Raw genomic sequence first — 26,427 nt, 5'->3', positions numbered from 1 at the left:
CGAAATGTGAAACATAATTGCCAAGAGGCTGTGCTGTTTCAGTAGTTGAGTTCATCGTTCTCCGTCTAACCGGTCACTCCACTTACCTTTTTAATATTCCATCACATGCTCCTCCCTCCCACTCACATTGGAGCTCTTTCTGCTCCGAGTGAAATGTGCACATTCTGCTGCTGTCTCTCTCACGGTCACCATTCTCCGCAAAGACCATAGATTCTCCTGCTTCTAACTACACAAGGATGGCTGCACCGTGATCTCTTCCACAGCATAACAAACTATCTGTCTGAGGACTGAACTTCCAGGATAAGTTCTGAATTTGGATAGTTTGCAAGAGCCAAAGGATGTTGCAGGTTTTTCTTTGAAAGGTGGATGATAGTGAGCAGAGCAAGCCCCGTGGCACTGTTAAACCACACCGTGTGATAATGTTTATACTGCCTATTCTCGGGACAACGGTGGTGCTAGTTTCTGGCTGTTTACTGGCCTTCTTCTGCAAATGTTTAATGAAGCAGAATGGGATCTGGAAACGCTCTGCGAACAAGTGTTTGGAAAGTACAGCAAAGGAGAAAAATATCCTGCACACACCCCAGCAGGTAAGTGCAAGAACTCGTTGTCTGTGGCTTTGTGCTGTGCATTCAGCAGTTTGCAAACAATCTGAGGAAAGTATAAATTGGAGGGTTAAAAGGTTCGCCCTGGGAATCTAGTTATTACTCAATCTATCCGCGTTGCTCTGCAAGGCAAGGCAATCTGTGCGATAAACGAAAGATGCACATTAGTCAGGGGTGTTTTATAGACAGCATGTATCAAATAATGTCTCTCTCCTGCCAGCACATGCAGGCTCCTCTGAGAAAAGGCTTGGGAAGTATTGACAGCCGTACCAAATGCAGAAACGTGCCAGCTAAACAAGTTAGACATATGGTTACTTCGTTAAAGTGTCGCATGCAACATTAAAGTCAAAGAACTAAAGAGGGGCTGTCGAATTTGAGGTGTTGATTTTATAACCAGCGGCTAACTCCTATCGCGATCCCCTCCCTTAAATCAGCCCTTAAGTAACCCTTGCGTTCTTCCTCTCTCCGTTCCTCCCCCACCCTCGTTCTCCCACTAGTTTCACTTATGTCCTTATGACTAATTTTACTGGTTGTACGTCTCCTTGTCACCTGGCCTAAACTAACAATGAACCATTCTACATTTCCTTATCATCGTGTCTATCTACATTTCCTTGTCAGCGTCTGCTTTGATCTGTCGTTTTCGCACCTTACCCTTTCCATATCTCTGGACTCGCACTTTCCTGACTCTCAGTCTGAATAAGTCTCTCGATCTGAAACGTCATATATTCCTTCTCTCCAGAGATGTTGCCTGTCCCGCTGAGTTACCCCAGCATTTTGTGTCTATTTTAAGACCCTGAACCTCTTCGTTGAATGTTGAAATTGCACCCACCTCTAGCACTTCCCCAAGCAGCTCGTTCCATGTATGTACCACCCTCTGAGTGAAAAAGTTACCTCTTGAGGTCCTTTAAAAATGTTCCCCTCTCACCTTAAACCTGTGCCCTCCAGTTTTAAACTCTCCTAACCTGGGCGAAATACTGTGACTATTCATTTTAGTTATGCTCCTCATGATTCCCATACCTTCAATGAATAAATCATTTTAAAAAAAAGTGTCACCCAGCACCCAGCATCTTGTCGAGGATTCCATTTTGGCAACCTGTGGGACGGAGATTGCGCACAATATGTGAGAACTACAAAGCACATCAAGTAGGGAAGGTAAATAACAACAATATATGATAATGGAGAAGGCACCTTATTTGCAAAATAATTGTGGCTACATTACAGACTACACAAGATAAAATTGCAGACAAGTAATATTTGCTATTGTGATAATTTGTAAATGTCTACAGCCATAGTTATACAGCATGAAAGGAGGCCCTTTGGCCCATCCCAGCCATGATGTCTACCCAGTTGCCTGTGCCTGGACCATATCCCTCAACCTTTCCTCTCCATGTGCATGTCCAAGTGTCTTTTCAGTGTCGGAATTGTACCCGCCAGTGCCAAAGATCCTATAGACCAGTACCACTTGTCTAGCAGTTTGTTCCATGTATGTCCCATCCTCTGAATGGAAAAGCTGCGCTTTGGGTTCCTTTTAAATATTTCCCCTCTTGTGTTAAACCTCTTGTTTTAGTGCATTCGTCTATACAGTGTGGAAACGGGCCCTTTGGCCCACCGAGTCTGCTCCGATCCATATCCCCACGTGTAGGGCAGTTCTTCTAGCCTACACACTGGGGACAATTTACAGAAACAAATTAACCTGCAAACCTCCACGTCTTTGGAATGTGGCAGGAAATCAGAGCACCTGGAGAAAACCAACACGGTCACAGGGAGAATGTACAAACTCCATACAGACAGCACCCATTGTGAGGATCGAAACCAAGTCTCTGGTACCGTAAGGCAGCAACTCTACCGCTGCACTACAGTTCCCTCTAGTTTTAGACTCCTATCTTGAGAAAGGGACTGTGGCTATTCACCAGCTCTCATTATTTACCAACCACTATCAGGTCATCCATCCAGCTTCCTATGCTACAGGGAAAAAAAGACCCAGTCTATTCAGTCTCTCCTATAACTCAAGCCCTGAAGACTTGCAAATGTCCTCAAAAATCTTTTTGCACCTTTTTCAGAACTGTACACGGTACTTTAAATGTGGCCTTACCAATGTGTTTTGCACAGTTGCAACATGACATCTCAACTCCTGTGCTGAAAGGGGCATATTTAATGGGAGGAGGCAGAGGATCTTGTTATTTTTTATATGTCTTATTGAAGCATTTAAATAATGCTGTAGTATGTGTTCAGTTCTGGTCGCCACACTATAGGAAGAATGTTGTTATAGAATGTTGTTCAGAACTGCTGTAGTTTTGGGAGCAACAGCAGCAGGAGTTAGCAAGAGATACGACTGATTGGCTCTAGCCCAAGTGGGAGGAGAGAAGTGAAAACAGTTAAAGTAGGTGCCAAGGACAGGCAGACTTGACTCAGAACTGTTGTAGGTTTGGGAGCAACAGCAGCAGGAGTTTAGCAAGAGATACGACTGATTGGCTCTAGCCCAAGTGGGAGGAGAGAAGTGAGTCAGTGCTGGGAAAACAGTTGAAAACTGAGGAATTTGGTTTGTAAATTGGTAAATCAGGCAATTTATCAGTCAATTTAAGCAAGACTGCTCTTTGCGAGCGGCAGTGAGTGAGCGGCCTTGTGAGGGAAGTGCCCTGTGAGAAAAGTGTGAGTCTTTGGCTCGAGAGTCTTCGGAGACGAAAGAAGGAAATGTCAGGCAAGCTGATTCAGTGCGATGCTTGCAGTATGTGGGAGGTCAAGGACACCGCTAGTGCCTCTGGCTGCTACAAATGCGAGGTGCATCCAGGTAGAGCTCCTGAAGGGCCGTGTTGGGGAACTGGAGAAGCAAGTGGATGACCTCCGGTTCGTCCGAGAAACGGAGTCGTTCCTCGACAAGTCCTACAGTACGATTGTTACACCTAAGGTACTGGAAGAGAGAAGGTGGGAGACAGTGAGAACGGGAGGGAAGCATGGAATGCCAACGTCCCCGGGTGTTGTACCTCTTGTGAACAGGTTCACCCACTTAGAAGCTGTCGGGACAGAAGAGGTGTTTACACTGGGCGGCGGACTGGCTTGTGATGCGAATAGGGCTGTTGAGCCAAAACCAAAAAGGCCTAAGGCAGGCAACGCCATTGTAGTTGGAGACTCCATTGTGAGAGGTACGGACAGGGGTTTCTGCGGCAACAGACGGGATGCGAGGATGGTGTGCTGCCTTCCTGGTGCCAGGATCCAGGATGTCACGGACAGAGTGCAGAAAATCCTCAAGGGCGATGGTGAACATCCGGAAGTGGTAGTGCATGTCGGCACAAACGATGTCGGAAAGAAGGCGATGAATATTCTGCAGCGTGACTTTAGAGAGCTCGGAAAAATGCTGAAAAGCAGGACCTCCAGGGTTGTTATCTCCGGTTTGCTTCCAGTTCCTCGTGCTGGCGAGAGCAGGAACAGGGAGATACGGGACCTGAACGTGTGGCTGAGGAACTGGTGCACGGGGCAGGGTTTTAGATTCTTAGATCACTGGGAGCTGTTTTGGGGTAAGGGGGAACTGTACAAAAGGGACGGATTGCATCTTAACAGGTGGGGGACCAGCATTCTGGCAGGCAGGTTTGCCACTGCTACACGGGTGGTTTTAAACTGAATAAGGGGGGTGGGGCGTCGAATGGGATAGTGGAGGATGGAGTTAAAGGGAAAGGGTTTCTTAAATGTGTGAGCGTAGAGACAGAGGGGTGTAAAATGAGGGTAGAAGCAATAGGTAGCAAGGTGAAAAGTAAAAGTGGCAGGCAGACAAAACCAGGACAAAAATCAGAAAGGGCCACTTTTCAACATAATTGTATAAGGGGTAAGAGTGTTGTAAAAACAAGCCTGAAGGCTTTGTGTCTCAATGCAAGGAGCATTCGTAATAAGGTGGATGAGTTGAATGTGCAGATAGCTATTAATGACTATGATATAGTTGGGATCACGGAGACATGGCTCCAGGGTGACCAAGGCTGGGAGCTGAACATCCAGGGATATTCAATATTCAGGAAGGATAGAGAGAAAGGAAAAGGAGGTGGGGTAGCGTTGCTGATTAGAGAGGAGATTAACGCAATGGAAAGGAAGGACATTAGTTTGGAGGATGTGGAATCGGTATGGGTAGAGCTGCGAAACACTAAGGGGCAGAAAACGCTGGTGGGTGTTGTGTACAGGCCACCTAACAGTAGTAGTGAAGTTGGAGATGGTATCAAACAGGAAATTAGAAATGTGTGCGACAAAGGCAAAACAGTTATAATGGGTGACTTCAATCTACATATAGGGTGAATCAAATTGGCAGGGGTGCTGAGGAAGAGGATTTCTTGGAATGTATGCGGGATAGTTATCTAAATCAACATGTAGAGGAACCAACGAGAGAGCAGGCTATTTTAGACTGGGTATTGAGTAATGAGGAAGGGTTAGTTAGCAGTCTTGTTGTACGTGCCCCCTTGGGCAAGAGTGACCATAATATGGTTGAGTTCTTCATTAGGATGGAGATTGACATTGTTAATTCAGAAACAATGGTTCTGAACTTAAAGAAAGGTAACTTTGAGGGTATGAGACGTGAATTGGCCAAGATTGACTGGCAATTAATTCTAAAAGGGTTGACGGTGGATATGCAATGGAAGACATTTAAAGACTGCATGGATGAACTACAATAATTGTTCATCCCAATTTGGCAAAAGAATAAATCAGGGAAGGTAGTGCATCCGTGGATAACAAGGGAAATCAGGGATAGTATCAAAGCGAAGGATGATGCGTACAAATTAGCCAGAAAAAGCAGCATACCGGAGGACTGGGAGAAATTCAGAGACCAGCAGAGGAGGACAAAGGGCTTAATTAGGAAAGGAAAAATAGATTATGAAAGAAAACTGGCAGGGAACATAAAAACTGACTGCAAAAGTTTTTATAGATATGTGAAAAGAAAGAGATTAGTTAAAACAAATGTAGGTCCCTTGCAGTTAGAAACAGGTGAGTTGATCATGGGGAACAAGGATATGGTGGACCAATTGAATAACTACTTTGGTTCCGTCTTCACTAAGGAAGACATAAATAATCTGCCGGAAATAGCAGGGGACCGTGGGTCAAAGGAGTTGGAGGAATTGAGTGAAATCCAGGTTAGCCGGGAAGTGGTGTTGGGTAAATTGAATGGATTAAAGGCCGATAAATCCCCAGGGCCAGATAGGCTGCATCCCAGAGTACTTAAGGAAGTAGCTCCAGAAATAGTGGATGCATTAGTAATAATCTTTCAAAACTCTTTAGATTCTGGAGTAGTTCCTGAGGATTGGCGGGTAGCAAACGTAACTCCACTTTTTAAGAAGGGAGGGAGAGAAAAAACGGGGAATTACAGACCAGTTAGTCTAACATCGGTAGTGGGGAAACTGCTAGAGTCAGTTATTAAAGATGGGATAGCAGCACATTTGGAAAGTGGTGACATCATTGGACAAAGTCAGCATGGATTTACAAAAGGTAAATCATGTCTGACGAATCTTATAGAATTCTTCGAGGATGTAACTAGTAGCGTGGATAGGGGAGAACCAGTGGATGTGGTGTATCTGGACTTCCAGAAGGCTTTCGACAAGGTCCCACATAAGAGATTAGTATACAAACTTAAAGCACACGGCATTGGGGGTTCAGTATTGATGTGGATAGAGAACTGGCTGGCAAACAGGAAGCAAAGAGTAGGAGTAAACGGGTCCTTTTCACAATGGCAGGCAGTGACTAGTGGGGTACCGCAAGGCTCAGTGCTGGGACCCCAGCTATTTACAATATATATTAATGATCTGGATGAGGGAATTGAAGGCAATATCTCCAAGTTTGCGGATGACACTAAGCTGGGGGGCAGGGTTAGCTGTGAGGAGGATGCTAGGAGACTGCAAGGTGACTTGGATAGGCTGGGTGAGTGGGCAAATGTTTGGCTGATGCAGTATAATGTGGATAAATGTGAGGTTATCCATTTTGGTGGCAAAAACAGGAAAGCAGACTATTATCTAAATGGTGGCCGATTAGGAAAAGGGGAGATGCAGCGAGACCTGGGTGTCATGGTACACCAGTCATTGAAAGTAGGCATGCAGGTGCAGCAGGCAGTGAAGAAAAGCGAATGGTATGTTAGCTTTCATAGCAAAAGGATTTGAGTATAGGAGCAGGGAGGTTCTACTGCAGTTGTACAGGGTCTTGGTGAGACCACACCTGGAGTATTGCGTACAGTTTTGGTCTCCAAATCTGAGGAAGGACATTATTGCCATAGAGGGAGTGCAGAGAAGGTTCACCAGACTGATTCCTGGGATGTCAGGACTGTCTTATGAAGAAAGACTGGATAGACTTGGTTTATACTCTCTAGAATTTAGGAGATTGAGAGGGGATCTTATAGAAACTTACAAAATTCTTAAGGGGTTGGAGCTTAAGGATAAGGGGGAAATCCTTTAAAACCGAGATGAGAAGAAATTTTTTCACACAGAGAGTGGTGAATCTCTGGAACGCTTTGCCACAGAGGGTAGTCGAGGCCAGTTCATTGGCTATATTTAAGAGGGAGTTAGATGTGGCCCTTATGGCTAAGGGGATCAGAGGGTATGGAGAGAAGGCAGGTACGGGATACTGAGTTGGATGATCAGCCATGATCATATTGAATGGCGGTGCAGGCTCGAAGGGCCGAATGGCCTACTCCTGCACCTAATTTCTATGTTTCTATGTTTCTATAGAGGTAATACTGCAGAGGAAATTCACCAGAATGGTGTCTGGATTAGAGGAGGTAGTTATGGTGAAAGATTGGATACTCTGGGCTTGTTTTCTCTGGAACAAAGAAGGGCAAGAGTGACCTGATAAATATATTAACATATGGGGCAGGGTGCAATGAAATTCATTGTTTACGTGAAGGATACGGGGTATGCAGTGTGCAAGATAATGATAAATAGTCGATTTTACTCATAAGGTAAGGGTATCAAAAAACAGAGCATAGGTCCGGGATGCGAGGAAGGGGTTTTGAAGGGAATCAGTGGGGAAGGTTTTCTTTCCAGAGAGTGGTTGACAGCTGGAACTGGCTGCCAGTGGAAGAGGGGTCAAGTACAATCACGACCTCTTGGAGACATTTAGACAGACATTTTAATAAGCCAGGCATAGAAGGATATAGATCTAATGTGGGCACGTTAGATTAGTGTATGTGGGCATAAAGGTCAGCAAGGACATATTGTGCCAAGGGGACAATATCTGTACAATGCAGATTCATTTCCATTCAAGGTTGTTGATCATAGATGGGCAGTTAACTATCAGCTATTCCCTTTGAGAGCGGAAATCACAAGATGTTAAAATCTAGATAATGATGTGCCAAAGCAAAATTAAAGCTGCCCTAAACTACACCGTTAATTTTTTGGGTACCTTCTATGGTTTAAATCTTTTCTGTAACCACCCTTGTGATTACAATGTGATTATTTCAATCCGTTGGTAAAGATGAGATACATTGGGTAGAAATTCTATTGTTAGCAAAATCCATGTTTGGTGTGTTGAGTGTACATTAAGTCGATGACAGAACGTTATATTAGACAGACCCCATCAGATCATTAAAGCAGCATGTAGACTTTGACTATGTAGAATACGCGTACTGCAAAACTCCAGTCTGTTTGATAAGGGGTTGGACAGGCTAGATGCAGGAAGATTGTTCCCGATGTTGGGGAAGTCCAGAACAAGGGGTCACAGTTTAAGGATAAGGGAGAAATCTTTTAGGACCGAGATGAGGTAAACATTTTTCACACAGAGAGTGGTGAATCTCTGGAACTCTCTGCCACTGAAGGTAGTTGAGGCCAGTTCATTGGCTATATTTAAGAGGGAGTTAGATGTGGCCCTTGTGGCTAATGGGATCAGGGGGTATGGAGAGAAGGCAGGTACAGGATACTGAGTTGGATGATCAGCCATGATCATATTGAATTGTGGTGCAGGCTCGAAGGGCCGAATGGCCTACTCCTGCACCTATTTTATATGTTTCTATGATACCTACCAGATGGGATTTTGTGTCAAAGATCCACAGTCTAGCATACGTTCAGCAAAGCCTCATCTACACAACATAAGTCAAGTCCAGTTTATGAATACCCAATTTATGTACAGCCTGTACATGCGATTGAGCGTTTCAGAGACTGGTGGGGTGGATTTGCTGGCTGCTGTGTGGCTGCAGGCATCTTCTGCTGTGTGTGAACATCGAATGGTTAAGTTAAATGCCCTGGCACATCGCCGTTGGCCTATGATTGTATTTAAATATATTGCTGGGTGGCAATTTCTCAGGCTTGTGAACCATTCAGGTTATGAACAGGTGTCACAAATTGAACCCAGTGCTAACCTGGGAGGACCTGATTCCATAAACTTCAACTTTTTATGATACTGACTGTAAAGGGAAATTCATTTCGTTGTCTCTAATTGAGACAATGACAATAAATTTGAATACAATACAATACAATTCACCCCAAGACCCCATCCCAGTACCTCAGAACCAGAGGGTGATAAAACCATTCCAAGGTAATGTAGGCTGATAAAATCATCCATGCAAACCTGTGCTGTGTGCATATACATATTAGCTGATATTGAGTCATTTACACTCGAGCTACAGGATACTCCCTTTGGCCTCTTTCCACCACTGCCTTTGGATGTGAACAGACCTGTATGACTGCTGAGGATATCCATGCAAACCTCTTGCCTCTGGATCTTTCTGATCACATGTTCTCATTTTTAAGCAGATGAAAGCTGGCCGACTGTCAGCTATGAGATTGTAAGCAATTATTTCTTGAACAGTTTGTATTTTGAAGCAAGTTAATTGATGAAGTGTGGTCTTTGATGTAAGGTTCCTGCATGTTACGGACATAAGGAAGAGACTTGCCACTTGTGCAACTTTTGATTACTTGCGCTTAGAGTACAATGGCCAAATACGCCTCGAGACCTCTAGTGTCAGGGGTTATGGGGAGAAGGCAGGAGAATGGTGTACGGAGGGAGAGATAGATCTGCCATGATTGAATGGCAGAATAAACTTGATGGGCCGAATAGCTTAATTCTGCTACTATCACTTATGATCTTATGAGACACAAAATTGCTTTGAACACAACTTGCCAGATGCAAATTGCTGGACCCAAGACTCGAGGCAGTGCAATGAATTAATTTGGTTTTATTATAATCCAAAGTTTGATCTCTACCCAGTGCTCAATGTCAACATGAGTGGCAGCCATTAATGAAAGCATCCAGCTCCAGGGCAAACACCTTGCACATTTTAACATGAAACAAAAAGTGATTTGGGAGAAATGCACAATGGGCAGCTAATCACCCACATTGCCCAAACATTATCGACAAAATTATCCTCATTGTCGTACATTACTCCTATTGTTCAGTATTGATTATCGGTGTATTAACATTTCTCCCTTTCTCTTGCATCTTTCCCTCCTCCCTGTCAATTCCTTCCCTCTCACTGGCCCTCCTTGCTGTTGTTGTTCCACATCATGGGAAGGTGGCATACCCAGCTATTGAAAAGACTGACCTGTACTCTGGAGTTCAGATCCATCAGAGTTACACCATTGAGATGTATAAAATACTGACAGGGCTTGACAGTTCATCAGTAATATATAATTTCTAGGTATCTGTCTACCTACTTCTACACAATCCACCCCTGTTGTACTCACTGTGGGTACTGTTTCACAGCCGCCATCATTGTAGATTATTTTGCTACCCACTGAGGCCACACACCTAAACCTACCTCTATGGGTGCCCTCCCCATTCCATTCTGGTGGAGCTAGAGCATCAATTATAGGTGTTTGCTACCCCAACATGCCCTGTCCATGCCCAGTGGGCTTTCTCTGCTCATCTTTGGCCAGTTTGTGTCGCCTCCTGTCCTTACCCATGCTTCCCTCTGCTTTGCATTCTGTTAGTTCCTTTCTCTCTCTTCCAGCTTTCTCCCCCCCCCCTACCCTAATCAAACTGAAGAAAGTCCCCCACCTGAAACGTCGCCTATCGATGTTCTCCAGAGATGCTGTCTGACCCGCTGACTTACTCTGTGTCTTTTTTTGTAAACTGGCATCCGCAGTTCTTTATGACTACAAATGAAGTTTGTGTTCTTTTCTTCTTGTCACAGTTTACAGTGAACAAAATAATGCAGCCAGTCCAGCCAAGGACCTGGCTAACATCACCTAAAATCTATGGACCCAAACCAATGCCAACATTACCGGAATTCGTCAGTTGCAGAGACTACACCTTAGAGAGGATGGATGAAAGTCTGTCAGCTCGAGGAGAGAGGACCTCATTCTCCAGCTTCACGGCAGATTCATCTGAAGATCTGTTTGTTATTTCCAAGACCGGTAAGGTAGCGGGTGAATGCGTGCAAGGAGCATATTTTAACAACAACATAATCATTTACGTTTATGAAACATTTTTTTGGAAACAGTACCAAGCGAGGAGGTGCTAAGCAGAGATGAGGTGTTATCTTACCAGGAAATAAAATATCAAATAAAATTAAGGTATCCAACCATTTCCCCTTATCACTCAGCTGTGTTTGCATTACTGAATCCTTCATCATCAACATGGTGGCATTCACCATTAACTAGAAACGCAACACAACTACATCAATATTATGTGTAGGATGGAACTGCAGATGCTGGTTTAAACTGAAGATAGACACAAAAAGCTCGAGTAACTCATCGGGACAGGCAGCATATGTGGAGAGAACGAATGGGGTCTCGACCTGAAACGTCACCCATTCCCTCTCTCCAGAGATGCTGCCTGTCCCACTGAACTACTCCAGCATTTTGTGCCCTACATCAATATTATGGCTGATATATATTGGATATTATACAGTGAGTGACTCGCCTCCTGAGTTGCTTCCCGTTTCTACAACTCAGAAGCACAGTGGAATCTTTACCACTTGCCCCGATGTGAAAAGTCCAACAACACATAAGAACCATGACATCATCTAAAACAGAGTAAACCTTTGGATTAGCATCCTACCTAGCACCCTGAGCACATAGTCCCTACGTCAATTGTATACTTTAGCTACAGTGTCTAGCTAATATGAAGGCAAGTCAAGAGTAAATCAACAGCACCTTCCCAAGTTCAGAACCTCTGCATGTGATACATAAAGATGAACGGTGCCTTCCGGCAGACGTTACAAGGCCTTCTACGCCCGCACCTCCAGACTCAGGAACAGCTTCATTCCCAGAGCTATAGCGGCTCTGAACCGGCCCTGCTGAGTGCCCCCCACCCCACATGGACTGTCTCCCTCGGATGGTCACGTCGCACAGACACATCTGCACTTTAGTCTGTTTTGACTGTTTTACTGTTTTAATGTTCTTTTTACAAACCATGTTCTCGGGGTATCTAAATCTAAAGTTTATTAGTTATTTAAGCTATGACATCGGATGGAAGCTGCATACCAAATCTCGTTGCACTTATGTGTAATGACAATAAAATATATTATTATTATTAGAAGGCCATGGCTTGAGATTCCTTCCATGTCATGCACCATCTGGACATTGAAATAAATATAGTTCCATCAACATTTCTGGCTCAAGATTCTTAATTCTTGCATAAAAGCATTTTCAGACACTTTCAATAGATGGTCTGCAGCTGTTCAGTAAAACTTCTCTTCACAAGGACAACACAAGCTACCAATGTCACATCCCATGCGAGTCTAAAGAAAATGCTTCAGGCTTATAGAACATATAACAGTACAGAAGATAGACACAAAATGCTGGTAGATTATTCCTTCTTTCCTGAGATGCTGCCTGCCCCGCTGAGTTACTCCAGCATTTTGTGACTATCTTCGGTTTAAACGAGCATCTGCAGTTCCTTCCTACATATAACAGTACAGCACACAAAAAGGCCTTTGGCCCACAATATCTGTGCTGAACATGATGCCAAGACCAACTCTTCTCTACCTAATTAATTATGTGTCAAATAAGAAGGACAAAATGATGTCCTTTTACATGTTAGAAAATAAAATGCAGCAGATGTAGCAAAACTGAAATAACAACAGAAATTATTGCAAACTTCAGCACGCCAGGCAACATATAGAAAGAAGTTCATGTGATATTGGAGCCTGAGAGAAAACTAGCCTTAAGATATACCATTCCATTTGCAGGAACTCCCAAGATAAAGCAACATTTGGAAATAACTGCGTCTGGTAAAGCTGCCTGTGGTGGGAAGAGAAGTTTGCATAACAATCTTCAGCTCATGCTTTGCCAAAATCAGAGCTGATTCCATCCTTTTGTTTAACACTAGGTGCCAATGTTGCTGTGTCTCTGTCAGACGATGGGGAGAGTGAAATATCTGAGGATTGGATACAAGATGTGAGGCTGCATTATGGAATGCGATACAACCGGTATAAGTCGGAGCTCTATCTCACCATTATTGAAGGTAAATTCAGTATTGCTGAAGGAACGACACAAAATAGGTGGTTTGATGTAGAGACCGCCGTGCAAAGGAGGAGGTTGGCATTAGAGATAAAAATAAATAATGACTCAAATTGTAAGTTATTGTAGTTATATGGTTATATTATGAGTGCAGGCAGGTGGGACTAAGGGAAAAAAGTTGTTCGGCACGGACTTGTAGGGCCGAGATGGCCTGTTTCCGTGCTGTAATTGTTATATGTTTATATGGTAAGGTCCGTGTTTGCTTTCAGGTTACGCACTCTGAGGTCTCCTACATCAATGAAGCAGAAATGTGAGCAGGATTATTGAAATAGACCATAAGGTCAAAAAGACATCCTCACACTGCCTCTCAGTCACATACTTACACAACCATGCTCACGCAATGGAATCTATTTAGTCCCTTATACCAACAAGTGTATGAAAATTATATATAAATAATTTATTTTGGTGTTTAAATTCCTTCCCCATCTTTAGATTCTGCTCCATCAATATTAATGCATAACACAACATCCCTCCTTCCCTTGCATAAAGGTCCATGCCATTGAAATGGAGTATCATTGAGTTAGCGCATGTTACATTTCAATCATCCCTGGGGGCGCTGTTCTGGCAGCAGCCATGTCAGCAGCGCGTCAGTTTTTTCAACCTTTTTTATTTTTTAGTTTGTTTTAATGTATGTAATTAATGTTCCTTCGTGTGTCTTGTGTGGGGGGGTAAGGGGGAAACCGCTTCAGTCGCCTCCTCCATGGAGAGGCGACTTTTTCCAGGTCGCCTCCCCCGTGGCCTAACATCAAGGATCGGCGCGGCCTTTCCCGGAGACGCGCCCGGGGCTTCAGCGGCGGGCGCAGCGTGGACTCTCGGCGTGGAGCGGGTGAACCCTCGCTGGAGGGGAGCGCTCCGTTTCGCTGGCCCGGGGCAGCCGGCAGCCTGAAGCCGCGGTCTGCGGAGCTCCAGCTGGTGCGGCGTCTACAGCCCGGGATCCCTCGTGGGGGACCCGGGGGAAGAAGAAGCCATCACTGCCGGCCCGCGGCCAACTTCTACCGCGGGGCCGGCATGGACTTACCATCACCCCTGGAGGGGAGGTTCGACCGCCGGCCCTGCAGTCTAGAATAGAATAGAAGAATAGTTTCTTTATTGTCATTGTAACATGAACCATGTACAACGAAATTGTAAAATGTCAGCCAGTCAGTGCACCATTCAAACATTTCTAAAAGCTAACGATACATACAAAGTAAAATATTTAAAAAGATAAACAACTAAAATAAATATCATAAAAATAGCACGCATAAACACCCAGCCCTACATCCTTCTGTCGATTTCATGTATGTATGTATCGCCCCTGCGTTCCTTGGCGGCTACATTTAGTGCCTTTATAGCAGTGGGGTAAAAACTGTTTTTAAGTCTGTTTGTCCTTGTCCTTGTAGATCTGTACCGTCTGCCTGACGGTAACAGTTCAAACAGGGAGTGTCCGGGGTGGGAAATGTCCTTTATAATACTCTGGGATTTTTTGATGCAGCGGGAACTGTGTAAGTCCTCCAAGGTAAGGAGAGGGCATCCGACAATCCTCTGGGCGTTGTCAATGGCCCTCTGGAGCGCTTTCCTCTGAGCCGCTGTGCAGCTGGTGTACCATACGCATACACAGTATGTTAGGAGGCTCTCAATGGAGCACCGATAAAAGGACAGCAGCAGTCTCTGAGTGATGTTATTCTTCCTGAGCACCCTCAGGAAGTGCAGTCTCTGCTGGACCTTTTTCAGCAGCGCAGAGGTGTTCACGCTCCACGTCAGGTCCTCCTCAATATGGATTCCCAGGAAGCGGAAATCCGCCACCCTCTCCACACAGTCCCCTCTGATAATTAATGGTACCATGTCCGTTTTATTCTTCCTGAAGTCTATTATTATCTCCTTGGTCTTTAAGGTGTTAAGGAGCAGGTTATTTTCTCCACACCACACTGTCAGCTGCTCCACCTCATCCCGGTAGGCGTACTCGTCCCCCCCGGAGATGAGTCCCACCACCGTAGTGTCATCCGCAAATTTGACAATGGTGTTTCTGTGGTGGGCGGGGATGCAGTCATGTGTGTAGATGGTGTAGAGCAGGGGGCTCAGCACGCAGCCCTGTGGAGAGCCAGTACTGAGGCTGAGGGCCGTGGATGTGTGATGGCCCACTCTGACTCTCTGGCTGCGACCCGACAGGAAGCTATTTATCCACATGCAGGTGGAGTGTGGAAGTCCCAAGTCCCCCAGTTTGTCCACCAGTTTGTGGGGAAGGATGGTATTAAAGGCAGAGCTGTAGTCCACAAAGAGCATCCGCACGTAGCTCCCCCGCTGCTCCAGGTGGGACAGTGCAGCATGGAGAGCTGTGGCTACAGCGTCCTCTGTAGATCTATTCGCTCTGTACGCAAACTGGTGGGGGTCAAAGCTTCGGGGCAGGAGTGATGTGATGTGACCCCGGACCAGTTTTTCAAAACACTTCATCACCACTGGTGTGAGTGCGACTGGCCGGTAGTCGTTGAGGCTGGAAATGTGGGGTTTTTTGGGCAAGGGGACTATGGTTGCGGACTTCAGACAGGGTGGAACAGTGGACTGGGCCAGAGACTGGTTGAAAATCCTCGTACAGACTCCAGCCAGCTGGTCAGCGCAGTCCTTCAGCACGCGTCCAGAGACGCCGTCGGGTCCAGTAGCCTTCCTTGGATTGATGGCCCGCAGCGTGCGCCTCACCTCATGCTCCTCTATCTTGAGGGTTAGGCTGCTGTGGACCATGTGGTGTGATGTGGCTGTCTCGGGTGGCTCCACTTCAAAGCGAGCAAAGAAGAGGTTCAGCTCCTCTGCCAACGAGGCGTCACCTTCAGCAGCTCCAAGGTTGGTCTTGTAGTTGGTGAGGTACTGGATCCCCTGCCACACCTGCCTGCTGTTGTTGCTGTCCAGGTGGTCCTCTATCTTCCTCCTGTAGTCTGATTTGGCCTCTCTGATGCCTCTCTTCAGGTTAGCTCGGGCCGTGCTGTATAAAGCCCTATCGCCAGACCTAAAAGCGGTGTTCCTCTCTTTTAACAGCTGCTGGACCTTCCGGGTCATCCAGGGCTTCTGGTTGGGGTAGACCCGGATGCGTTTGTCCACTGTGACCGTGTCCATGCAGTTTTTAATGTAACACAGTACACTGTCTGTGAACACCTCCAGGTCCCGGTGTTCAAACACATCCCAGTTGGTCTACGGTGCTTCTGGCTGCAGCGGGGACTTTAAATCTTGATCGCTGGCCTGCGGCCTACAACAACTTAAAGTCTCCGGTGAGGAAGAGCCGATCCTGGACTGACTCTGGACTCTGGTCCTGTCCACGGGGGGGAAATGGAGGAGGACTGGCCAAATGTTTGTGCCTTCCACCACAGTGATGAATGCTGTGGTGGATGTTTGTGTTACATTTTGTGTGTTCTTTATTATTGTATCGCTGCTGACAACCCAATCCTTGCCGGGTCACTGCTCGTGCGGTCGACCGGTTGGTGCAGAGAGTAGCTTTGAATGTTTGTCTCTTCGTTGATTGTGTCCCTTTCATTTTTAAAAAGCTACTGTAATGTGCCCTTTAAATTGCCCCTCGGGGATGAATAAAGTGCTTGATTGATTGATTGATTGATTGATTGATTCCTTCCAAACAGTATTTAATGTGAAGGTCATCTCCGAGATATCCTCAAATGAGGAACATTTTTAGGCCAATATTTCAGAACAGTTGAGACGAAGTCTCTGAACACAATGAGCTTGGTGTTTGTGATTCTCCATTACTTTGGCACAATTTTCCAATCCACTTACCTGTAATTCAGCCACAGGCACACCAGTTTAGGGCAACTTCGTCAGCTTCCATCCTCTGATGTTCCCTGTGCAGCAAAGACCTATTTGTGTGAGGGAGAGCTCATGAGCTAACCAAACCCCTCTACCAACTCTCCCCTGATCATGAAAAGAGGTGGATAAGGGATATATTTTCCTTTTGATTTCCCACAGCTTCTGCAGAAAGGAAAGCAGGGAATTAGTACAGGTGGGTTTTCAACGCATTGCATCTTTATCATACTTACAATTTCCAAAGTACCAGACAGCCAATAATGTACCTATGAAATTAAACCACTAATATGATGACAATTGTTGGTTTATGTGCATCAAGATATTATGAAAAGCATTCAACGAGGTCATTGTTGCTTTGAAGCATTGAACAAGATGTGTGCTGCTTTTAAACATGAGCCATCTAATCTTGATCTTATTCCTCACTTGCAATCTCTTTTAAAAGCATTCATGTGGCAGGAGTCCCACTTTGTAATTACATTGTGTGTCAGAAATTTGTTCTAATCTCCTGTTGTTGATTTTGTGATTATTTTAACTTTGAACCTTTCCATTACAATGCCACTCACCAGCAAGAAAATCTAATGCCATTTAGTTCTTTACAATCCTCTGTACCCTGCAGAGCTTCAACTGGAACACCATAAGACTTCATCCAAAGTTCTTCCTCACGTCCTATTTAATACTCTACCACAGTGCAATGATTGCAATCGAGTCTCCCTTGTACAGAGTGTTAAAAAGATGAGTTGCATGTCCAGCATCTCGACAAGATTGCCAGTATTCCAATGTCTTCTGTCATTGGAGAAAGCCAATGTGGCATGGTGGCGCCACGGTAGACTTGTTCCCTTACAGCGCTGGAGACCCAGGTGTGATCCCGACTACAGGTGCTGTCTGTACGGAGTTTGCACATTCTCCCCGTGACCGCGTGGGTTTTCTTCGGGTGCGCCGGTTTCCTGCCACACTCTAAAGATGTACAGGTTTGTAGGTTAATTGGCTTGGTATACGCGTAAATTGTCCCTAGTGTGTGTAGGATAGTGCTAATGTGCGGGGATCGCTGGTCAGTGCAGACTCGGTGGGCCGAAGGGCCCCCTTCTGTGCTGTATCTCCAAACTAAACTAAACCTTTGGAATTTTTGGCCCATTTCATGAAAATTTGCTTCAACTGCAACCGCTATTATTAATTTTTAATTAAGAAATTTTAATTTAGATTTTTTAATAATTTCTGAAAATTACATATTTAAAAAAAGATGGGAGCTGTGGTGGTTGGCATCCCTGCAAGTTATTTACAGGGATCAAAGTAACTATATAATCCCTCTGGGTACTCGATTTATTAGAGACTGAAAAATGTTATGGCCATGGACCCATCTTCAGCTTTGACTTAACCTTTTACTTACTGTGCTCCAGCCGAGAACATCAACACAGTGGAAAACATGAGCCTCTCTGACAGCTTCGTGGTGGCAGCTTTGATCACAAAACTTGGGCGAGCCAAGGCGGAGACCTCCATCCAAACAAAGACCCTGCACCCTGTTTGGCAGGAGACTCTGACCTTCCCCGCTGTGGAGGAACACATGCAGGAGGGAACTTTAACTCTGGCGGTCTATACCTGTGATAAGTATTCCAGGCGGAATTGTTTGGGGGAAACTCAACTCAAGCTGTCTGATGTGGGACTTGAAGAAAGAACAGATTCCTGGATCTGCCTGGCGTTCCCCAGTAAGGTATCTGTCTTCCTCCTGCACACTCAGCCTGCTCGCTGCTATTACAAAATACACCCCGTGGGATCTCTGGCATTATTGATCTCCATGTGGACTCTGCAGTGTAGCTCAAAGTCATAATCATTAATGCAGCCAGTGCTTGCAGGGTATGGAAATATCTTGAGTGGAAGATGAGAATTTATTTTTTTGAGAAGGGAAGTGTATATTTGACCAGTGTTACAAATTGAAAGTGTAGAAAGTCCATTGCTGGTGCCTCAAAGTGTGAGTATTAGTGACCAGCTATACTATTTTACAGGGTGACTGTTCTGTGTGGAGAGTTTCAATGTTAAGAACCAGCAACACTGTGAACAGCAGTTGTTCCTCAGTCAGGGTGTTGTGCTGGAGGGGGGGCCTACAGATCACCTGTGATCATATTGAATGGCGGTGCTGGCTCGAAGGGCCGAATGGCCTACTCATGCACCTATTTTGTATGTGAGGGGATGGGGGGTGTCTTGCATTGGCTATTCTTGTCCTTCCCCACTATTTAGGGACCCCAACTTCAACATCCTGGAGTCACCATCGAGCCGATATTTAACTGTGCCAGCCACATAAATCTTGTGACAACAAGATAAGTCAGAGGCTGGGTATTTTGCAGTGAGTAACCCATGTAGAAACAAGGAACTGCAAATGCAGATGCACTAAAGCACACAAAGTGCTGGAGTAATTCAGCCCAGATAGGGAGGCACGGTGGTGCAGCGATAGAGTTCCTGCCCTACAGGGTCAAAGACCCTGGTTTGATCCCAGCTATGGATGCTGACTGTACGGAGTTTGTACATTCTCCCTGTGACCACGTGGATTTCCTCCACGTGGTCAGTTTTGTAGGTTAATTGGTTTCAGTTTTAAAAAATTGTAAATGATCCCTAGTGTGTAGGATAATACTGGTGCGGAGATCGCTGGTTTGTGCGGACTCTGAGGGCCGAAGGGCTTGTTTCTGCGTTGTATCTCTAAACTGTGGGTCACTCCTGTTAATGGAGTGCTAACCACACCAGAACTGTATGTACAAGAGGCATTCTTTTATTAATAGCAACCAAAGATACATTTCTGCACTTATGCCTTCGTGACATCCTTCATACAGATTGTCTGACCAGATCGTCAGCCCATGTGCGGAAAAATAGGTCACATAATTATGAAATATATGGGAATACAGGCTGACTTTGTGAAGAATGCCTGATTTGTGCCCATTTCTACAATCAAGCAAGCTTCATTACATTATTAAATTCAAAATGACACCTGTAAAAATGGAACTATTTCATTGTCCAGGGATTGTGTGGTAGAGTTAATACAGAAAAATAATATTGCGGTTAGAGATTGATTGATTGATTGATTGATTGAAGGATGCAACATGGAAACAGGCTCTTCAGCCCCAGTCCACATTGGCCATTGTTCACACTAGTTTTATGATATTCCACTTTCTCATCCACGACGATCTATCTAGGGCTATTTAGAGGCCAATTAACCTCTCAACCTGTACATTTTTGGGGTGTGGGAGGAAACTAGAGTACCCAGAGGAAATTACGAATCACATCTCCCATGCGATCACAGAGCGAGCGTACTAACTCCACACAGACAGCACCTGAGGTCAGGATTGAACCTGTTACGTGGCACTGTTCGGGAGCAGCTTTACCAGCTGTGCGGCTGTGATTGTCTGTGGTTTCATTGAATAGTATACGTGGCATAAGTGGCCAAATAGCAAACACCACTTCTATTCCTTGTGATGTACTCACAGTTTGTGGAAAGAATGTCCTCTCCCACATCGAAGGTTTGGCTATCTTGTGAAGGAAATCAAGAAATGCATCAAATTGGCTCCTACAACTCAAGCCAACAAACTGTATACATTTTCTACTGGGAAACATGGTTTGCCCTCATTTAGAAACATAGAAACATAGAAATTAGGTGCAGGAGTAGGCCATTCGGCCCTTCGAGCCTGCACCGCCATTCAATACGATCATGGCTGATCATCCAACTCAGTATCCCGTACCTGCCTTCTCTCCATACCCTCTGATCCCCTTAGCCACAAGGGCCACATCTAACTCCCTCTTAAATATAGCCAATGAACTGGCCTCGACTACCCTCTGTGGCAGAGAGTTCCAGAGATTCACCACTCTCTGTGTGAAAAAAGTTCTTCTCATCTCGGTTTTAAAGGATTTCCCCCTTATCCTTAAGCTGTGACCCCTTGTCCTGGACTTCCCCAACATCGGGAGCAATCTTCCTGCATCTAGCCTGTCCAACCCCTTAAGAATTTTATAAGTTTCTATAAGATCCCCTCTCAATCTCCTAAATTCTAGAGAGTATAAACCAAGTCTATCCAGTCTTTCTTCATAAGACAGTCCTGACATCCCAGGAATCAGTCTGGTGAACCTTCTCTGCACTCCCTCTATGGCAATAATGTCCTTCCTCAGATTAGGAGACCAAAACTGTACGCAATACTCCAGGTGTGGTCTCACCAAGACCCTGTACAACTGCAGTAGAACCTCCCTGCTCCTATACTCAAATCCTTTTGCTATGAACCCCAAATTTATGTTATCTCCATCTGATCCTCCAGTACAGTCTACAATCTACCGTCTGCAGTCCTTCAGAGACATGTACCTGCTGAAGCCTCCCCTGTGCAACCAGTGAGCTGATTACTGATGGCCTCACCAGCCCCCGCAGAGGGAAATGAGTCCGACCCCATGCATCAATAACCAGCTCCTATTTCGCCAGATACCACAACCCCACTACCAGCTCTTACTCTCTTCCCCCCCCCCCTCCTCTGGGACAAATTTTACTATTAGAAAGCCTGTCAAACACTTAGGCACAACAATTGGCACGGTACGGTGGTGCTGCGGTAGAGTTGCTGCCTTACAGCGCTTACACTGTCAGAGACCCAGGTTCGATCCCGACTACGGGTGCTGTCTGTACAGTGTTTGTATGTTCTCTCCTTGTCCGCGAGGGTTTTCTCCGAGGTATTCGGTTTCCTCCCACACTCCAAAGACGTGCAGGTTTGTAGGGTTAATTGACTTGGTATATGTGTAAATTATTCCTAGTGTGTGTAGGATAGTGTTGATGGGTGTGGACCCGGTAGGCCGAAGGGCCTATTTCCGCGCTGTATTTCCAAGCTAAACTAAACTAAACTAAAGTTTAAAGACTTTTGAATTCATGACAGCCATTGCCAGGAAATGAATTACTGTGTTGAATAAACATTGTTCTCTCAATCTAATCATTTTAGAATTATAATGAGATTTTAATCTTGCATTCCCAAGCAAATCAACTTCAAACAAGAGGAGAATTTGCTTTAGGAAGCAGGTGGTGCTGGTGACGAAGAATTTTATTTTTGAATATTGCCTTGTGTTCCAGGACTTGGTTGCAATGCTTGGTGAAATCTTGCTTTCCATCAACTACCTGCCTGCTGCCAGCCGTCTGATTGTCGTTGTTATGAAGGCGCAACACTTAAATACAGAGAAGCTGAAAGATCTCATAGGTAAAGGAACTGCAAATGTTGCTCATTCATTTTTTTTTTTTTAATCAATTATTTTTACATTTGCGTATTTGTGCCCTTCACTCTTGTGTTCTTGTGCCACATAATGTACTGCGATTGGAGTGAAGAGCAATGTGTGACCAAGTTGCTTGGGTTCCCCTCTAACAGCCACTTTGAGTTTTCATGGAGTCATACCATATGGCACCGAAACGGGCCCTTCGGATTGCCAACTCTGCCCCCACCATCAGCATTGTTACGCTAATCCTGCGCTCAACCCATTTTCTCCCATATTCTGCCATCAATCCCTCTCTTATTCTACCACTCGGCTGAATACTAGGGGCAATTTACAGTGGCCAATTAACCCATCTCATTGCATGTGTTGTAATATTGGAAGAAACAAGAACAGTGAAGGGACAACGTTCAAACTCCACAAAGATAGCAATGGAGGTCAGGATTGAACCCGGGTTGCTGGAGCTGTGAGGCAGCAGCTCTACTCGATGGCCCACTGTGTCATCTTTCAGAATTAACCATCAGCTGCCCTTCAGCTGATTCCTACTCAGATATAAACTAACACCTTGGCCTGAGACCTTACGTTAATTGATAACATACCAAGCTCTTTCATTTCAGTTTAGTTTATCAGTTTCAGATTAGGTTATTGACACGTGGACCGAGGTACAGTGAAAAGCTTTTGTTGCGTGCTAACCAGAAAGACAATACATGATTACAATCAATGCACTTACAGTGTGTAGATACATGATAAATGAATAACGTTTAGTGCAAGGTAAAGCCAGCAAAGTCCGAACAAGGATAGTCATCAAAGAGGTAGATAGTAGTTCAGCATTGTAGTAGGATGATTCAGTTGCCTGATAACAGCTGGGAAGAAACTGTCCCTGAACCTGGTGGTGTGTGTTTTCACACTTCTATACCTTTTCCCCTGCAACTTGCAGTAAAGTAGCAGGTGCTTCTTAATCTCAGTCGCTCCACCATCAGCCCATCATCTCTGTTCTGAGCTAGGCCAGAATATGAGTGCTAGCCAGGCACAGTGATGACCAAATATAATGAGATGCAGTGAGCAGCGGTTACCTTGCCTCTGTAGACTGCAGTATAGTTTCTCCACTTCTGAGGATTTGCAGGCAATACTGTGCCAACTTCTGGCAGCACAGAGCAGTGAGCTGCCCCTTGGATCATTAACAGCAGCTATGAGTTTTAATGTTACTGAGCTAGGGAGCCATCCTATTTCAAAACATTTACACAAAGTATTGGCTGAGTGCTTACACCTGCTTTATTAAACCTCTGTGATTTTACCATCCCTCCCTCACGAGTAATATTTTTCCAACTAACCAACAGGGTCCTCTTTAAAAATACACCCTGCTCTCTACAAACAAAATAGATTCATTGGCACAGGAAAGCTCAAATATTTCCACCCAAGAACAACACACATAAACATTCAGTCAGAGCAGCCAGACAGCAATTAAATAGCAGTAATATTGGAAAATTGAAGTGAAGCGGGACCTGATCAACAGCAGTCCTCGACATAGCTGTGGGATTTAGCTCAGCCTGACGATATAGAATACAATTCTGGTGAAATCCCATTGCAATATTGAGACAGCCCTCCACTGTCAGAAGTCCTGGGCATCATGTGCGATGCTCTTTGTATGAATGCAGACTATTCAGGATGGATGTTAACAGTAAGAGGATAGCTTTTTAAGAAGATAAGGTGAAATAAGCCAAGTGTTTTATGCGTCTGAATGGTGGATGTGCTCAGCCACAGTTCCGAGAAGACCTTTTCCATTTCCTGCCAGCGGTGTCCGGTTCACTGTCAGACATGATACACCCAGATTAAAGTTCCATTAGCACTGCATCTTACCCAGTTTGGAAGTCTGTTTCTGTGACATTTTAGTCGCCATAATTTCTCTGGAATATAATTTTCAGTATGTTTTATGCAATGGTTTGCTCACCCTTGAGATTGACTTGATACTGCTCACTGGTAATGTAAGAAATACGTCAGCCAGCTTCCACACTACTGGCAGGTGCAAATCATAAATTAATAACCACAGATAATCTGTCTAATGCCCCTGTCCCACTTAGGAAACCTGAACGGAAACTTCAGGAGACTTTGCGCCCCACCCAAGGTTTCCGTGCGGTTCCCGGAGGTTGCAGGTGGTTGCCAGAGGTTGCAGGTAGTGGAAGCTGGTAGGGAGACTGACAAAAACCTCCGGGAACCTCCGAGAACCGCACAGAAACTTTGGGTGGGGCACAAAGTCTCCAGAGGTTTCCGTTCAGGTTTCCTAAGTGGGACAGGGGCGTTAGTGACATTGTTTGAGGGATAAATAGTGCCCAGGATCGTATGAAATTTATTCAAAATAAAAACATTATTGGGATTCTATTTTTCAGCAAAAATGTTCAGAAAAGGTGTCCGAGGAAAAGCTAGTTTATAAAAAGAAGTATTATTGCGTAGATTCTGGGAGGTGTCATGAAAAAAGAATCATTTTGAGTGTCAGTTTAGGCTTCTGTTGTATAGTTAGTGGATTTGTTATCTCACCTGTGCACTAACCATCTGTGCTTTGGTTCCCGTAGATCTATCGATTAAACTCACTCTAATGCACCAGTCCGTGAAACTGAAGAGAAAACATACAAGACACGCGAGGCGCAAGATTAACCCAGTCTGGAATGAGATGATAATGTTTGAGGTTCCTTATGAAATGCTATGCAAGTCCAGCCTTGAACTGGAGTTGTTGAATCACGACTGTATGGGTCAAAATCACCTACTGGGGAAATGTAACCTGGGTATGAATTACAGTGACTTGGAGTTAAGTCACTGGCAGGAAATGCTGACCAAGCCCAGGAAACCGATCGCAATGTGGCATAAACTGCATGCATAATCACCTTCTCTCTCCTTCTCATTCACCGGCAAACTCTAACCTTCATCAGATTCCTTTTCGAGGCCTCCTGGTTCCAAAATTCAATGGTGCCATAGCCAATGTTGATATTAAACACAAACATGGTTTGGGGGCCACAGCGGAAATGAACATTGCACCTGTAATGTTGGGCTTACTCGTTGTGGCTTCTGTAAAATGGCTGGCCTGAACTCAGAAGAAAAATATTGGTCTGTATGTAGCCCAGTCAATAGCCCTTCAAGGGGCCTCAAAATGCTACCATCAAAAATGAAGTTTGTTTAAATATACATATCTGCAAGTGATGCCAGGATGTCAAGGAAGATTCGTACCAGACCCAATAAAGTGCCAAGGACTGATGCCATTCTGCGTTCTGCCTTCGGGGCATCTTCTTCCATCAATTTACTGATCTTCAACTCCACCGTCCTGCATCCTCTCTCTATCTCATCAGCTCCTCTTCCCATTGCCATCTCTCTTCCCTAATCAACAGAACACAAGCAGCAGGAGCAGAAGTATGCTTAGTGCCCCCTCAAGCCCCTCTGTCATTCAATATGATCTTGTTTGTTTTGATCACTGGCCTCAGCTCCATTTTCTTGTTGATTCCTGTAACCTGTTTGATCAAAATTACATCTCAACCTTGAATAAATGTAATCACTCAATAATAGTGGGCAGCACAGCAGTAGAGTTGCTGCCTCACAGCGCCAGAGACCCAGGTTTGATCCTGACTCTGTGCGGAGTTTGTATGTTCTCTCTGTGACCGTGTGGCTTTTCTCTGGGAGCTCCGGTTTTCTCCCACATTTCAAAGATGAGCAGGTCAATGTAAATTCCCTTTGGTGTGTAGGATGTGGGACAACTAATGTGAGGGTGATAAGTGGTTGGTGTGGACTTAGTGGACCAAAGGGCTTGTTTCCACACTCTCTCTAAACTAAACTAAACTTGCATCCTCCCTGTTTCCTTTGTCTTCTTTCTAATGTCCCCCACCATCTGCTGATCACTATTTGGATCTCATTTCTACTCTTCTTCTCCCAATTACCCCCATCCATCCCTTTTAAGTCATCTTGTTGAGTCTCATTGTATGTAACTTGTTTTCACCTAGCCCTCAGCTAACAATGGCCTGTTTCCTTTATCATTACTACTTTTTTGCATATATTTCTTTCAATTGGTCCATATCTCTCTACATCACCGTCTATATCTCTCTCTGACTCTAGTCTGAAGAAAGGTCTCGACCCGAAACATTACCTATTCCTTTTCTCCAGAGATGCTGTCTGATCCACCGAGTTACTCCAGCTTTTTGTGTCTACCTTCGGTTTAAACCAGCGTCTGCAGTTCCTTCCTACTCCTTTTATTCATTCCACTGCCTCTCCCAGAATACAGTGGAGGACCATTACCAGGATGAAGTGGGCCAACATTGAATTTCTCTTCACCACTGAGCTGTTCGGGATGCTCTGTGGCTGAGTAGAGATTATGAATTATGTGAACATGACGGTAGAATCTCACCTGAATGTTGTATTGTATTCCGTCCGTCTGCCGTGCGGGAATTGCTGGG

General features: G+C 44.9%; 1 protein-coding gene across 1 annotated transcript; it reads left to right on the top strand.

The window, feature by feature from the left end:
* The first annotated feature begins 135 nt into the window (after positions 1 to 135).
* On the top strand, positions 136 to 25,990 carry syt13 (synaptotagmin 13). Its single transcript, XM_033039239.1, has 6 exons — positions 136 to 587; positions 10,687 to 10,909; positions 12,828 to 12,962; positions 18,187 to 18,497; positions 21,867 to 21,990; positions 24,565 to 25,990. Exons 1-6 carry the CDS (start codon positions 420 to 422, stop codon positions 24,867 to 24,869), a joined length of 1,266 nt encoding a protein of 421 aa, XP_032895130.1. The 5' UTR covers positions 136 to 419; the 3' UTR covers positions 24,870 to 25,990.
* The last annotated feature ends 437 nt before the right edge of the window (positions 25,991 to 26,427 follow it).

This window comes from Amblyraja radiata, chromosome 20 (genome assembly GCF_010909765.2).
Source record: "Amblyraja radiata isolate CabotCenter1 chromosome 20, sAmbRad1.1.pri, whole genome shotgun sequence".
Lineage (NCBI taxonomy): Eukaryota > Metazoa > Chordata > Chondrichthyes > Rajiformes > Rajidae > Amblyraja > Amblyraja radiata.
The sequence above is the reverse complement of the archived record's forward strand: the minus strand, read 5'-3'. Positions and strand labels throughout refer to the sequence as shown.

Bases quoted from the DNA above. Each gene is read 5' to 3' on its own strand.
- syt13 (XM_033039239.1), top strand. From the start codon at position 420: ATGTTTATACTGCCTATTCTCGGGACAACGGTGGTGCTAGTTTCTGGC. The intron at 588-10,686 runs GTAAGTGCAAGA...TTCTTGTCACAG, and splicing joins TCCTGCACACACCCCAGCAG to TTTACAGTGAACAAAATAAT. The intron at 10,910-12,827 runs GTAAGGTAGCGG...GTTTAACACTAG, and splicing joins GTTTGTTATTTCCAAGACCG to GTGCCAATGTTGCTGTGTCT.